This window comes from Serinus canaria, chromosome 1, assembly GCF_022539315.1.
Source record: "Serinus canaria isolate serCan28SL12 chromosome 1, serCan2020, whole genome shotgun sequence".
In the NCBI taxonomy this organism is placed as follows: Eukaryota; Metazoa; Chordata; class Aves; order Passeriformes; family Fringillidae; genus Serinus; species Serinus canaria.
Genome location: NC_066313.1, coordinates 44,911,472 through 44,925,914, shown reverse-complemented (window position 1 = coordinate 44,925,914; position 14,443 = coordinate 44,911,472). Strand labels below are relative to the sequence as shown.

Sequence of the window (14,443 nt, the reverse complement as noted above, 5' to 3'; positions counted from 1 at the left end):
GGACCTGCTGAGAAGCAGGAAATATGAGGAGGAAACAATAAAATGAGATTCAGCTTGGAAAAATAGAAGGGAATACATTTGGGGAATAATATTTGGTAATAACTTCAGCAGGAGGAAGAGAGTGGAAATGCAGAAAACCTGGAGGGAGAACAGCTCCAGAAAGACCAAAAGTGAGCAGCAAATGAGACATTTTGCAAGGGAGGTGCTGAGGTTAATGTGCTGAGCTGAGACCTGCTCCCTGGCTTGCTCCCCCTGGGCATCGTGGGCCACATGAGCACTGGCCCCAAATTGCACCACTGTCCCCTGCTGACCGTGGCACAGCTGGTGGCAGCTGTACAGGGCCACACAAACCCTGCTAAGGGGCTCTGTCCCCTGAGGTGCCCAGCTCAGAGGAGAGAAGTTCCAGAGTGTTTCTCCACGTGTTTCTGCTGGGAGGGGATCCTGTCACTGGCGATGCTTTCCTGCTCTTCTCTGCATGGCTCAGTGGTTTGGGCACAGGATTTTGGGCACAGGATTGCCTACAGCCACCTCGGGGCACCACTGGGTCATGGGTCACAGCCACATGGGTCCCCTTGTGAGGACACCACCAGCCTGGTATGGTGTGCACTCAGGGCCAACCAGCACCAGCCCAGCCTGTGGGGGTTTGCTGGCTTTTCCCACCCTCACCACTGCTTGCTGTGCACACCAGCTCCAGCACAGCAGGAAAAGAAAACATCTGCCAAGGGCAAAGCAATCTGCAGATAAAAACACAAGAAAAAGCTTGAACACAAATTGTTGGCCTCCCCTGCTGCGCAGTACTCGGCACCTCAGCACATCTGCTCCCAGCCATGGCTGACCCCCTCCTTCCCTGCCAGCTTTCTGCTTCCAGCCTCGCTGCCTCACCTCCCCCAAACACCAGGAAGCTGTGGCATTTTGGAATGTGCTATGTAGAGCCTGACCAAGGCGACGTTCTTCCCAGACCGTTTTTCCCTACTTTTTTGAGTCATAAACATGCAGATCCAACAATCACCCAATTTCCTCTCCATGCCCTTTAGGCTCCTCCAGCCACCCACCTGCCCACAGAGTGCAATTCCAGCCTCTCCAGCAGCAAGAGGGAGCAAACACCAGGAAAGCAGAGTGGCCTTATCATAGAGTGAGCTATGCCCCTGGCACAGCAGGGCTTTGGTTCTGGTCTCACCTCTGAGGATGGAGCTTGCTCTAGCAAGAAGGGTCCCCATGCAGAAGAGAGTGGGGACAGCACAGCCACTTACTGAGAGTTACACTCTCAAAATTCTCAGCTGGTAACTGTGAATCCAACTGAAACCAAAATTCTTGGAAAATGCCAATTGCTGCAGAGTATTTGGCATTCTTTGAAAGAGGGAGCTTGATAAGCCCACAGGCTCTGGCCCATCCTGCTCCCACCACTGCTCCTTAGCCATCTGAGAGGTGAGGGATCCCCAACTCAGCTGATGCTCAGATGCCAGCTCCCTGCACCCCTTCTCCCCAAACACATCCCTCAGGACACACCCCACTGCAGCACACTGTTCAAACATGTAAGTTATTTGGTTTACTGTTATTCTTTAAAAACACAGCAAAAATTCAAACTTTTGGTTTTACCATTCTGGAGAGGGGGGCTGGTCAGATGTTCTTTTGGAGACACAGGAAAGCAAAGCATTACCTAAAAAAACAAAAACCCTATGACAAAGCAAACAAAACCAAAGTCACACCATAAAGTATTTATTAAGAAACAAAGGGGGCTTTTTTCTTCAGTTGTAAGAAACACTTTAAAGCAAGTGCTCTTTCAGAGATTTAAAAGCTATATCAAATGGTAACATTGGTTTTACATTATTGTACATGACATTAAAAAAAACACCACATCTCACAAAATTCCTTTTATTAGAGCTCGGGTTTCTCTGCCTTCAGTTGTAAATTAATTTCTACAGACTTAAATTTAACTTATTCTTTTTTTTTTTTTTTTTTAAACAAGTAAACAATATACAAAGATTCACCTGAATTCTGTAGGTAGGAGGAGGTGTCCTTGCCAGGGCCTGTGCAAGGCAGGCAGTGGGGGGAAGCTGACTTGGTTCACAGCTGGGCACGGTCCCGAGCACAGGACCAGGGCTCACCCAGGGCCAAGCACCTCCTGCTCCTGGGGAAGCACAGAGAGCCCCTGTGCCTGATGCCAGCTCAGTGTGACCTCACTGCAGCGGGGCAGGTGGAAGCCTACACCCCCAGAGAGTGCAGGGGGTCCTTCAGAAGCCTGGCAGCACACAGCTCTGGGGCACCCACTGCCCTGAAGATCCCCGAGCACCCAGTTGTGCAGCATCCGGCACCTCCAGCAGCCGGGCGCCGCCTTCCCAAAGACACCCAGCCTGGCTGGAGAGGAAGCCAGGTCTCACAAACCAATCTTTCTGCCCAGATCCTGCAACTGACTGGGAGATCACAGCCAGGAACAACAGATCTGGGATAAATTACCTATTCATTTCCCCGTGTCAGTGGCCAAACCATGGCTGCCTGCTGCAGACTGCCTGTGTGTGGCGTGTTTATGAGTAAACCATTGGGCTTGGCAATGCTTCTGCACCTTCTTCGTCATTTAAAAAACAGACATACAAAACATAGCATCACAGTTATTGCTACATATTGATACAGTATCAGACAATAAGAAACCTTTTGTCATCACTGGTCTGGCTACAGTAATTGCTTGGGTTTTGCACAGGGCCTCAAGTCTTCTGCTGCACTGTTTTGGCTGAGGAGCAAATGGATGGAAATGCAGAGGCCACATTTTCTAAGAGACAAAACCAGCCTTACTTTGCTGCATTTGGGGTGATAGAATGATCTGATTGTTGCCTCTTCAACTTGGAGAGGTGTTTTCCCTAGATGAAGCAAAGCAGGACAGAGCCAACAGCTCCAGTGTAAAGTGTCCCTGCTGTCTGCATCCCACCACCTCCGTCACCCTTGTGACACCACAAGCACCTTTGTCCCTTGGTTGAGCCTTTTTCCTTATTTTTAAATACAGCTGTGCCTCCCTAATCCTCTGCCATGGGTAAAGAAGAAAAGAGGATGGATTTCAAACCTCCACCAACCCATTCACATCCCAACTGGGTTCTGTGTAACGCTCTCCCACTCCCATGGGGTCGGCAGGGCACTCAGAATGGGCTCGTGGGGACAAGATAAACTCCATTTTCCTACAGGCAGACTCCAATGCAACCAGGCTTTGGGGCTGACACCTTCATGGGCATTCACACGGGTTTCCTGTTTCATGGGAAGTGAGGTTAAACCAGGCATGTTTGGAATCACAGTCTGACCTTCCTCTGCCAAGGCAGGTTCAGTTCAGACACTGCCAGCTGTACCAAAAGCTTTGCTGAGTGTCACAAAGAGCAAGGACCTCATACCCTGGTTTTAGTAAAATGTTCACAAAGATAAAGTCTGTGCAAACCACTACTGGGTCCTGATCTTGACACAAAATCGAATCAAGAAGGGTTTTAAGTGCACTGTAAAGAAGAGCAGAAAATTCACTCTTCCAATTCCTACAAAACACAAGTAAAATTGGTCTTTGCAAGACCAAGCTTCTGGTGGCATTTCACCCCAAAGCGGGTGTGTGTAAGAAGCCACGGTGGCTGGGCACACAGGGATTCACTGCTCGGCTCTCAGTTGTGATTGTCTGTAAAGCAACGGGAAATGTCATTACGGAGCTGGGAGCAGAGAGGTTTCTGAAGTACTGCGGTCTTGTACAGTGGAACAAAACTCTTCCTAGAATTAATTAGGCAAATGCTTGTGACCATGTCATACCTGAAGGGCACTTTACGGCTCCGACATTTATCTCATGAGTACAGTGATCTGAAATACATATGCATTTCCAGCGTAATCCTTCGCTGCCGTAAATCACGCGCTGGAATGGGAGCGTATCTGGCAACGTTAATTCCGAGATATCATCCTTACAGTTCCTGGCAACGGACCCCGATGAAAATAAATGGTTTATAAACACTGTCTGACATGCATGAGCCTTTCAAAATTATTTACAAGTGGTGTTCTGGGAGCTTTGTTCCAAGGAAGTGTTTCTCCTCCATTCAGTTCAGATATTAAAATTGGCTGGGTGGGGATGGGGAGGGGAAGACGTCAGCGCTACACAGTCACAGCTGGGTACATCTTCTGCTCGCTGTTGGTGTGTGGGAAGGGAGACTGGATCTGCCTGTAGCCGCTCTGCAGGCTGTCCAGGAAGGGGGGCACCGGGGTCAGCGGCATGGAGTCGTGCTGCATGGCGTAGCCCACATACTGCGGGTGCAGGTACTGGCCCTGGTGCGGCACGATCTGCGTGGCCTGCTGGCAGTTCAGCACCGAGAAGTTCGTGGGCATGTTGACGTAGACATTATTCATGGTCCCTTCCGGCAGGCAGCAGTTGGTCTGGGACCTCGTCGGCGGAGCTCTGGCCCCCGAGTTGGCGCTGGAGCTGGAGCTGGCAGCGGTGCTCGACTGGCGGGAGGAGGAGCCCCGGGAGGTGCTGGCACTTGGGATCATGGGGATCGTCTCCATCAGGCGAGTGCCTGCAGGGGCTCGACTCTGCTGGGGCTCCTGCTTGGGCCGCAGGCATCTGCAGCAGCAAGCTGCCACCAGCGACCCCAGGATGATGAAGGCGACAAATACAGACCCCACGATAAGAAACGGCACGTAGATGGGCACTGCAACAGCAAGGAAAACATTGTCACCACAGGCCAAGGACAAACCTCAGCATCCCCCCTCATCCAAGCAGAGGCCACTTGCTCCTAGCACAGGTCAATACAAGCAGAGCGTTTTATACCAGAATGATGAAAAGGGCTGTTAAACCCAATGGCTTATATTTCTCTCCAGTTGATGATGGTCTAGTTCACAGCAACCACTGCTCCCCATTTCATCAAATCATGTCTCCAATATGTCCTACTAGAACAATCAAGCAAGATACAGCTGGGTTTGAACAGTGCCTTAGGGAGATACTTTGGGGCAGGATCCCTGCTGAGGGCTCAGGATCATGGGGTAGCCAAACCCTGGTGCCACATGACATCCCTCTCCATCGCCAGCCCACTCTGGCTGTTGTCAGCCAGGCAGTGACCAGACAGTAATCACAGGGCCTCTGACACCCCACAACTCTGGGGATGAATGTCCACCTGCTCTGCACTTCAGCCCTAGGTTTATGGAGAAACCACAGAGCAGGCAGTGCAGAGACAGCACCATGCTCCAAATGGGCAGCATTCCTCCTTGTGAGGCCTAATAATGGGACATCAGGGCAGGAGGACTGAGGGGGGGCAAGGGGTGGGAGCAGAAAGTATGGATGATGCTCATTGGTGGAATCAGGAGCCACCAAGGATGGTAAACATCATCCTTGGAAGAATCTGGGCTACACGTACAGATTTCACAGAATACACCTGAGTTGGAAAGGAGCCACAAAAATCACCAAGTCCAACTCTGAAGTGAATGGCCCATACAGGGATCAGACCCACAATGGTGTTATACAAGCACCATGCTCTATCCAACTGAGAATCCATTCTGCAGTCCCAGGGGAAAAGCTTTTTTTCTCTGCCTCAGTAAGAAATCTGCATGGATATATCCACAAATAATGAAGGGAAGGTAGGGAAGGTGTCTCCCTTCAGTGCCTGTGAATGCTCTCAGCAACATGCCTGGAGTTCATCATTTCCACCAAAACCCGGCAGCTCCAAGACTCAGGCAGGGCTACGGATCCCTGCTTGACCCTGTCTGACCCTGCTAAGGCAGCCACTGCTAATGACCTGCAAGTTAATCAGTGCCAGCACAGGGCAATGGCTCCCAAACCTGCAAAGCAATAAATTTTAAATAAAAAAATTGTTACAAAAATGCATTGTTGTCAGAACTGCAAAGGGGTGGGCAGGGGGGGGGTTATCTGTCTGCTCAAGTCAGTAAGTCAGAATACTTCCTGGCACAGCTGATTAGCAGAAGTGAGCTATAACCACAAGGCCACTTTTCTTCCATCACTTTAGTACTTTTAAACAAAAGGCTGTAAAACATCATCTCCACTTCTGCGCTTGGCGCTACAGCAGCTCTTGAGCAGGTGCACACACTTGCTCCACACTGTTATGTGCAAGTTTTCCAGGAGTAAATCTGTACTAATTATAACATCACTTCAGGCTACTTCTCCCGCACTAAGCACGTGTGGATGGCAGAAAGGGTGCTGGGGAGCCACCGGGGCTTTTTTAAACAGCAGTAGAAAGACTTGAGTTTATCCTTGAAATTCAATCTTGTAAAACCAGTCCTAAGTGGGGATATCAGAGCTGAAAGAACATACACAATTACAGTGGGGACCAGCCAGAGTCCTTTTGAAATATCCTGTTACTTTTTCTGATCTGCTCATAGGGGTTGTCTCATTTTTCCTTGCCTTTTCAATGGGGAGCTCAACCATGGCTGAGGAGCCCGTTCAAAGCGGCGGCACAGCTGTGCCAGGCCGAGACGGCTGGCCCGGGACACAGGGGAGCGGTGTCACCTGCTCTGACAGAGACGTGGCTGGGATTTCCAGCAGTAAGGGCGGGAAAGGCAGGCCTTCAGCTGGGCACTCCTCCCCGGGTTAAGGGCGGCCGCCGGGCCCGGCCAGCGCCGGCTCCGTCCGTGCTGCCCCGCGACTCCACGGAGGGGAACCGGCGGCAGGAGGTAAAGGGGCGGGCAAGAAGATTGCCGCAAACCCGCGAAGGCTCCCGCGGAGCCGCTGAGCCGGACACCCGCGGGGCCATCCTCACCGAGCCAGGGCCGCCTCACCTGCCGCGCCGTCGGGGCCGTCCTTGCCGGGGCGGCCCGGCTCGCCGCCGCCCAGCCGCCGGTCGTTGTCGCAGGCGCCCTGGTCGAGGCGCGCCTCGGCGCTGGAGCAGCAGTACCGGAGGGCGCAGCTGCCGCAGCAGATGGTGGCGTCGCCGCCGTCGAAGCGCTCGGGGCACTGGAAGCCGTCCCGCCAGCCGCCCTGCCCGTCCAGCCAGCCGTGGCAGTACTCGCCGCTGGCCGCGGCCCCCGCCGGCAGCAGCCAGCCCAGCGCCGCCAGCAGCAGCCAGCCCCGCATGGCGCCGCCGGGGGGGCGGCCGCTCCGTCAGGGTCCCCCCGCGCCGGGGCAGCGCCGCCCGGCCGCCCGGGACAGGCAGCCGCCGCGCTGCGGGGACTCTGGCCGCGGGTCCCGCCGCCGCCGCATGCCCGGGGCCGGCCCGCGGGGTGCGGAGCCGCCGCCCGGGGCGCACCGGCGGAGCCGCGGTCGCCGCTACTCCGCTCTCGCTCCCCGCCGCCTCGCCGCGCCCGCCCGGCCCGCACCCTCCTCCGCGCCCATGGGCGAGGAACAGCGGGAGCCCGCGATCCTCCCACGGACGGAGCGGGTTGGTCACGCCGAGCCCACGCCGCGCAGCTCTCGGTGCGCCCCGTCCGGCACCGCGCCCGCTAGGCGTGGGGGGCGCCGCGCCCGCACTTATAGGCGGTGGGGGCGGTGCAGCGCGCATGCGCTCGCCCCGCTCCGCCCGACGGGGCGGTACCAGCGCGCGGGCAGCGGTGGCGGCAGGGCCGGAGCCCGGGGATGCGGGGGCAGCCGCCGTCCCGCCGGGCACTGGCACCCGAAACTGCCCGGCGCCGTGTACTTGCCTCACGGCTTCTTAAAAGTCAGTGGCAGCCGGAGGCCGGGCACAAGGATGCACCTTCGGCTGCTGAAGTGTCAAGAAAGTCTGTGGTTTCTCGCTCCCTGTGAGACAGCTGTCGTGACACCAACCACAACTCTGACTTACAGTGCATTGCATCAAGTAAAAAAATACTTCTTTTAAGAAAAAGGCACAAACGCAGAAGCTCTGATAAGTGGCACTGATTCTAAATTCCGCTATAAAGGCAAATCACTGGGAGGAAGGTGACTGCAAAGTGTTGTGTATTTCTCTCACTCCTTCAAGTTTTTCTTCGTCAATTTAGTTATTGTCCTTCTCCCTCTATCTTCATCCCCTCTTTTGTTCTCATTTCAGCTAGTGAAATGAGAACAAAAAGGGGCTTTCACTGAACTGCTGCTCTTCGGGACCAGGTAAATGCACTCTGCCCCTTCAGCTTCGCTGGTGCTCCCAGTGAGTTTTTTCCAGCCGTGGCCCTTCTGCAGCTCAGTCCATGGCTGGAGCTGTGCTGCTGCAGGGGCAGGGTGCAGAGGTGGCCCCTCACACCTCATGCCTTTCTTACTTCAGAGAGGATTAATAACCAGGAGCAGCTGACCTTTGGAAAAGTTTGCACTTACCAAGACGGAAATGGGGCTGTAGCACCACAGGTTTTACATCACCCAATCAGTCCAGCTGGGTGACGAGAAGAAACTTGCAGTGATTCAACTGATGGGGTCTGAGATGCTCCATCTCAAAGCCTGAATAGCAGCTCCCCAGCGCTGTCAGCTCCAGCACAAGGAGCCCACCACAGACAGTCCTGGACAGTGACGGATTTTGCACACTCAGCCCATGCCCCCCACAGCACCCATTGCTCAAGACACCCCCATCAGCGATGGGGCACAGGGAGGGAAGGGGATTGCCTGGGAAAGGAATTAGAACCATGAGCTCCTGCCAGTGACCTGTCTTGGGATGTCTGGCAGCCACAAGTGACAGCACAGCAGCTGTTAAATGCCTACATTCACTGAGGTCTTCCTACGAGATCATTTTCCTTAAATCTGGGTTAGACACACGTTTTCATAATAAGAAAAGCAGCTTCTTGATTCTTTTATACGTGGCAAGCAAAATACTTTCCCAGTCCCATCCTTTGAGTTGATGGTTCACTGATACTCAGTAAGGTGGTTCTCTTTCAATAGCAAAACCAGACTATGAGAAGAGAGGTGAAAAGCAGACTATCTAATCTAGTCTGTACTCCAAGTTAGGAGTCTTGATCATAACAAAATACTGGTACCAGATCCCCTGCAGAGATTATCTGTAACAAGTACTTTATTTATTCAAGCTCAGGATTTGTCTCAACTTGCCTGGATAACAGCAGAGATAATAGTGTACCTCATTATGCTTTTGTGAAACTTAAAACATTTGGCACTTTGCAAAATGCTTTAGATCCTATTTAGCAATTGACTAATTAGTGGAGTTTGGGGTGGTTTTTTCACTGCCTTTACAAGCTGATCAGGTAATATCCCTATGATTTAAATTTAAAAGCACACAAAAATCCAGAACCAAGAAATATGTGGAAACACATAAATATAGCAAGTCTTTCCTATTCTGTGACTTTTTCACTTGCTTACCCCGTGTCAAGCAATCTCATTATATTAGTTCAATCAATTTCAATGTAAAATAAACCTATCCCAGATTTTGTAGGACACCAAACACACCCCATCCCAGCTAAATAAGCATCTTTAGAGTGCAGCTTTTAGATACAATTAAAGTAACATATAGATGGTGGAGTGGGAAAGATTTTTAAGTCCTACATGTATTCAGTAATGATCACATAATCTAAAAATCTCTATTATCTGCTTAAACTTTCTTTTTTTTTCCCCTACCAATCTCTGAATTTGTAATACTACTACCAGATATAGTTTTCTGAGGCCTTAGGATCAGTAGAAATGTTCTTTGTCCTTTCCAGACAAATGCATGATATCAAGAAAGCAAATAAAATGTTTTATTTTGGGAATTTGAAAAACTCACCTGCTGTTCTGCTAGTCCTGAAAAATTGTCTCTTTTAGAGCAGTGAAAATAAGACTTAAAAGCACTTCTGCTATTTCTTGTCTGAAATAGGTGAAGTGCATTTTCCACATAATTTTTAACACTCTGAGCTGCAAACTGCCTGTGCAGCAGTGTAGGGGCTGTGTCCATGTACAGCACATAGCAGCATCTACAGGACCCAACCTCCAGCTGTGGCACTGGCTGTGTGGGAGCAGTACCTGCACCCCTGCATGCCTGGGCACAGAGCTGTGGCACAGCTGCCTGTGCCACTGTCCAGCCTGGATGCTGATCCTTGAAGGCAGAGCTGCTGTGGGATAATGGCCACCCTCTGTTTAAGTGGGTCTCTAACACTGCTATCTGCTTACCTTGTAAATTCATTCAGTCACTGCATTGAGAGGCATTCTCCTTATTGTAACAAGGGCATTTTTGCTGGCTCTCTCCAGACGTCTCTCTCCATATTACAGTCTCCCTTCAGATGAAAATTTTTCAAAAGTATTTCTGTGCTTTCAGAGCACGGTGCTTTGCTTTCCTAGGGCTGGCATGCCCTGTGTGCTGAACTTCTTCACAAATACACCAGCTCCTACTTCAAACAAAGACAACAGAAATAAGAAAGGCACGAAAAGAGAGATAATACAAAAGCACATTTCATTCTGAACAGCTCCCAGTTCAAGAAAGGGGAAAAAGAGGACACCCCACCTTGAGTCTGAGCTGCAGAGCCATTCACAGCGAGGTACCACAAACATTTGTCGGGGCTGGCTGTGCCAGCACACACTGGACAGGAAGGAAAGAGGAGAAAGGACAAATATGTGGAAACTGTAACAATAAGTAAGAAACAACAGTTGCTATCCTCCCCTTTGGGTGTCTATCCTACAAATTCTCCAAGACCACACTGGAACACAGACCTCTCACCTTATTCAGTATCTCTGTCTGTTTTGGTTGGAGTCTCTCCTAGGGCTAGGAAAAGGAAAACCCTGTGACACGACTCTCCAAGCTGCTGTGAGCTTCTGTGGGTGTGGAAGTGGCTCTCGCTGTTAGGGATGTTTTGTTTTCCCTATGGTATTTTCAACCCATGCTGTTGTAGCTTGTCACATTCCCTTGATACAGGAGAGAACACAAAACCAGCAGCAACTCCTGTTCTCCTTCTTTTTGACCCATTGGTGATAAAGTTTAGATGGCAGATGGATAGTCTTCTTCTTCCACTTTGGAATTTCCAGTTTCATCCTTGATGGTCTTGTCACTTGGGCACAAGTGAGATTATCTGCTTTCCATTGCCCAGCCTAGGTGCCAAACAGGCAAAAATGTACTTTCCCATTCCATTTAGCTCACATACCTACTGTTACATCACTACTGTCAAACAATTCTGCAACCTTATCAGGAATCTTGAAAATCTGTATTCTGGAATTACTTTGGTTTTACTGTTGTGTCTGCAACATTGCAGATCAGAATTGTAAATTAAACATAGCCTGAAGTCTTCAGCTAGAACTCATCATCATGGTGCTGTTGTTCAGATGACTTGGCATGTAAATGTCAGGCCATGCTTACCACAAGAGATGGATTTTACTGCTTTTTATACACTTCAACAAAAGAGATTCCTCTTCCTGGTAACACAAAATACAGGAATTAATTCTGATCGTGCAGAGGGTTGGTTTAAAAACAGTTTGTTTTATTGCTTGTAGGTTTAAATAAATTACCTTGGAGTTGAAATCCCTGCATCTTGTCCATTTATCCCAGCAAAGTCACTTCTCAGGCAAAACTGTGTTTCCCGTTGCTAAAGCAATGCCTTGCTGCCCCCATGTGAAGTTCGTGAGAAGAGTAGCATGACTGAAACTCCACTGTGGAGTTTGTATGGAGAACTGTTGAATTTGAGATTGCAATCCGTACTGACAGGTCACACCAACACAATTTCCCAGGTGAGGATAGTTAGCAGAATATATGAGCTTACCTTAGGAGCCTTTCCTTTTCTTCCCAACCTGGTTATTAGGTACCTTTTACACTAGTGTACCTGTGGCAAGTATAATTTAAACACCATCAGTACACTTAAGGGTGGAAACAGCCACTCCAATTGTGGTATTGGTTACATAAGCTGGACTGGTTTTTATTTCTGCTTAGGGAACATATTTAATATCTACATTTTAAAATACACGTGTACTCATAGCAAAAGGCTTTCTTTTATTGGCTCTCATTTCCTGGAGAATAATTAGATCAAGATGACCCAAGGGAATAAAAAAAACCCCAGTCATGGGATGAGGCAAAGGAACTGTAAAAATAGCTTTAAATGAAGGGATATGAAGTTAGCACACTCCTCAGGGGCTGGGCTTTGAATCTGCAGTGGCTGCACCGGCACCGAGCACATCAGCAGGCACAGCTCAGCTCCTGCTGGGAGTGCTCGCTCTCAGCACACACCGCAGTGACAGCAGGAATCAGTGCTGGCACCACCTTATCACAGCCGGCACAGACACCTCCCGTATCGCCCGTCTGGCTCCAAAATGCACCGCTGTCCTGATAACGGGGCTGGAGGATGCAGCTGAAGGGAGGTGAGCGGGTGACAGTACCTCCGAGTGCTGGGGGACATTTCCCTACAAATTCACGAGTGCAGGAGGAGGCTGTCACTCAGAAAATGTCCCCCGGTTTCAACACAGCCCAGTCGGAGCAGAGCTTTAGGGAGCTTGTTAGTTAGCATTGTCCAACTACTCAGACAGCCTTGATTAATACAAATGTCAGGCTCTTCTCCCTCGAGTCTTAGTGCATCGATTTTTGGAGCTTCCACTTGCTGCAGACACAACAGATTGCTGTACAATATACAAAGCTGATGTGCACAGCTTCAAATTGAAAAGGATACTGTTTCCTAATTGATTTATAACTTCTGCTCCAACCAACCACTCCAGCCACTAGCAAGAAAAGGAAAGAATTTTAGTATTTTTTTTTCCACTCCTCAGACAAAAACCAGAGGAAGACTTGTGGATGAAACCCATCATTCCACTGTCTGCCCTCACAGTAAGGCTGGCCAATTTGACAAGACATCATTATTAAAAAGTTATTTAAACTAAAAAAAACAAAACCCCAGGGAAGTACAGAATTTTCCACATTCACACTTCAGTTTATCCCATGCAGAGCACAAAGCATGAGCATTTTATCAAATTCAGGAAGAGAAAACTAAGGATATTTAAAACCAGAAATTTACTGTTCTTTACCTCCTAATGCCTTAGTCCAAGACAAGGGCACCATATAGCAGAAATAGCATCACTACACAGCTGTTGCCTTTTATTGCACTTTTTGCCTGTGCAGTGAAATCAGTGAGGTTCTAGAAAAAAAAAAAGAAAAGCACTTCTTCTCATCAGGTCTTAGTGCGCCTGAATTTGCAGTTTGGGGGTTTATATAGGGATTATTACTGCAGACAGGCAAGAAGCAGCAACTTGTTGTGGAAAATTAACAGTATTTTTGAGAATATTTTCTAGATCAGGACATTTTTTACACTGCCTAGAAAAGAAGTAAAGAAGACTGTATTTGCTTGAATCATTGCTATTTTACTCAACAATTACCTAGCCCGGCAAAGAGGCTCTGGAATTTTGCCCCTCCCTCCACTTCCCAGGGCGCTTAAAACTATACATCCAGCACTCTGCAGCAGTGTTAGGATTTTTATATTACTATTTCTGTCACTGGCTGACTGATATTACCATCCATCTATCTGAGATCAGGATGTTACCCCGTATCCCTTCTGTCCCTCTATTTCCAGCAGCTCCAAAGCCTGGCAAGCCCTGATGCCTCCCCAACACGGGTATCACCAAGACAGAACAAAAAGCACCAGCTGCTGCAGCACTAGAAATAAGTCATGGGGAGAGGTGATGACAAAGGTGACAATTCTCAAGTAAAATGACAATTTACTCAGAGGACCATTTCTAGCTAAATATTTTTACAAATAAAGTATAAACTGAACCTAATATGCCTTTGTATTAGACCTGCATCTCCAGTGCAGAAATTAAATTTTGACAAGCTGTCACAGTCTTCCTGCAGCTCCAGCCTCTTTTTCACATCCCCAATACATGTGGGAGGTTGCTATTGGCACTGACAGCATCATCACACCCAAAGCCAACATAAGCAATGTTGAAAGCCTTCCCTCTTTGGTCTCAGAGCAGTGCTCAGCATCAACTTCTCTTTGCCACCTCGGGATCAGTTAAGAGCTTTGCTCTGTGGTCCATACCACACAAGCTTAGCTAGCAGCCAAAAGTCTTCCCATCCCTGGGAATAAGGCTTGCTTCTGGTTTGGCTGCTGGAGGTATGTGAACATCTGCCTGCTCCTTTAGTCAGCAACCAAACAAAATAAGATAAAAGACAATTCCTATTTGAGACTGATATAATGTGTGTTACTAAGACTGGTTTCCATGGCGTTAAGGCTGGCACCTTCCTTATCACTTGTGTCCATTCACTTTGTCTGACCCAGTGCTAAATTAGACCCCCCGTAGCTGTTAAAGGAGGCAATGCTCTGGAGAGCTGTGCCACACACAGCTGCACCAAACAAAGGCAGCACAGTGGTAACATACAAGTATGCTCACCATCACTCCTCCACACATTGTCACAAAACGAGTGGTCTCCAGCAGAGATGAAGGGATGTCCCCACACCACTGAGGACTAACTGCTCACTGCCATTGCTTCCATTCAACATTTGGGCCCACTCACCACAAACTTTGTTTTGAAAGATGGACTTTTTTCCCAATAAGGACACATTTATCACATCTATCTTACCTGATCCCCAGACAGAAGCACAGTGAAAGTGTTCACACTCAAAGGTTAGATTCCTTTTATGTGCATGTTAGTAAAGAAATAAG

General features: G+C 49.3%; 1 protein-coding gene across 1 annotated transcript; it reads right to left on the bottom strand.

The window, feature by feature from the left end:
• Positions 1 to 1,858: 1,858 nt before the first annotated feature.
• On the bottom strand, positions 1,859 to 7,027 carry SHISA2 (shisa family member 2). The gene is made up of 2 exons (XM_030234536.2): positions 6,733 to 7,027; positions 1,859 to 4,655 (listed from the first exon to the last, which is right to left on the bottom strand). The coding sequence occupies exons 1-2, from the start codon at positions 7,025 to 7,027 to the stop codon at positions 4,102 to 4,104; spliced, it is 849 nt and encodes a 282-aa protein (XP_030090396.1). The 3' UTR covers positions 1,859 to 4,101.
• Between the last annotated feature and the right edge of the window lie 7,416 nt (positions 7,028 to 14,443).

Bases quoted from the DNA above. Each gene is read 5' to 3' on its own strand.
- SHISA2 (XM_030234536.2), bottom strand. From the start codon at position 7,027: ATGCGGGGCTGGCTGCTGCTGGCGGCGCTGGGCTGGCTGCTGCCGGCG. The intron at 4,656-6,732 runs GTGAGGCGGCCC...TTGCTGTTGCAG, and splicing joins CGGCCCCGACGGCGCGGCAG to TGCCCATCTACGTGCCGTTT.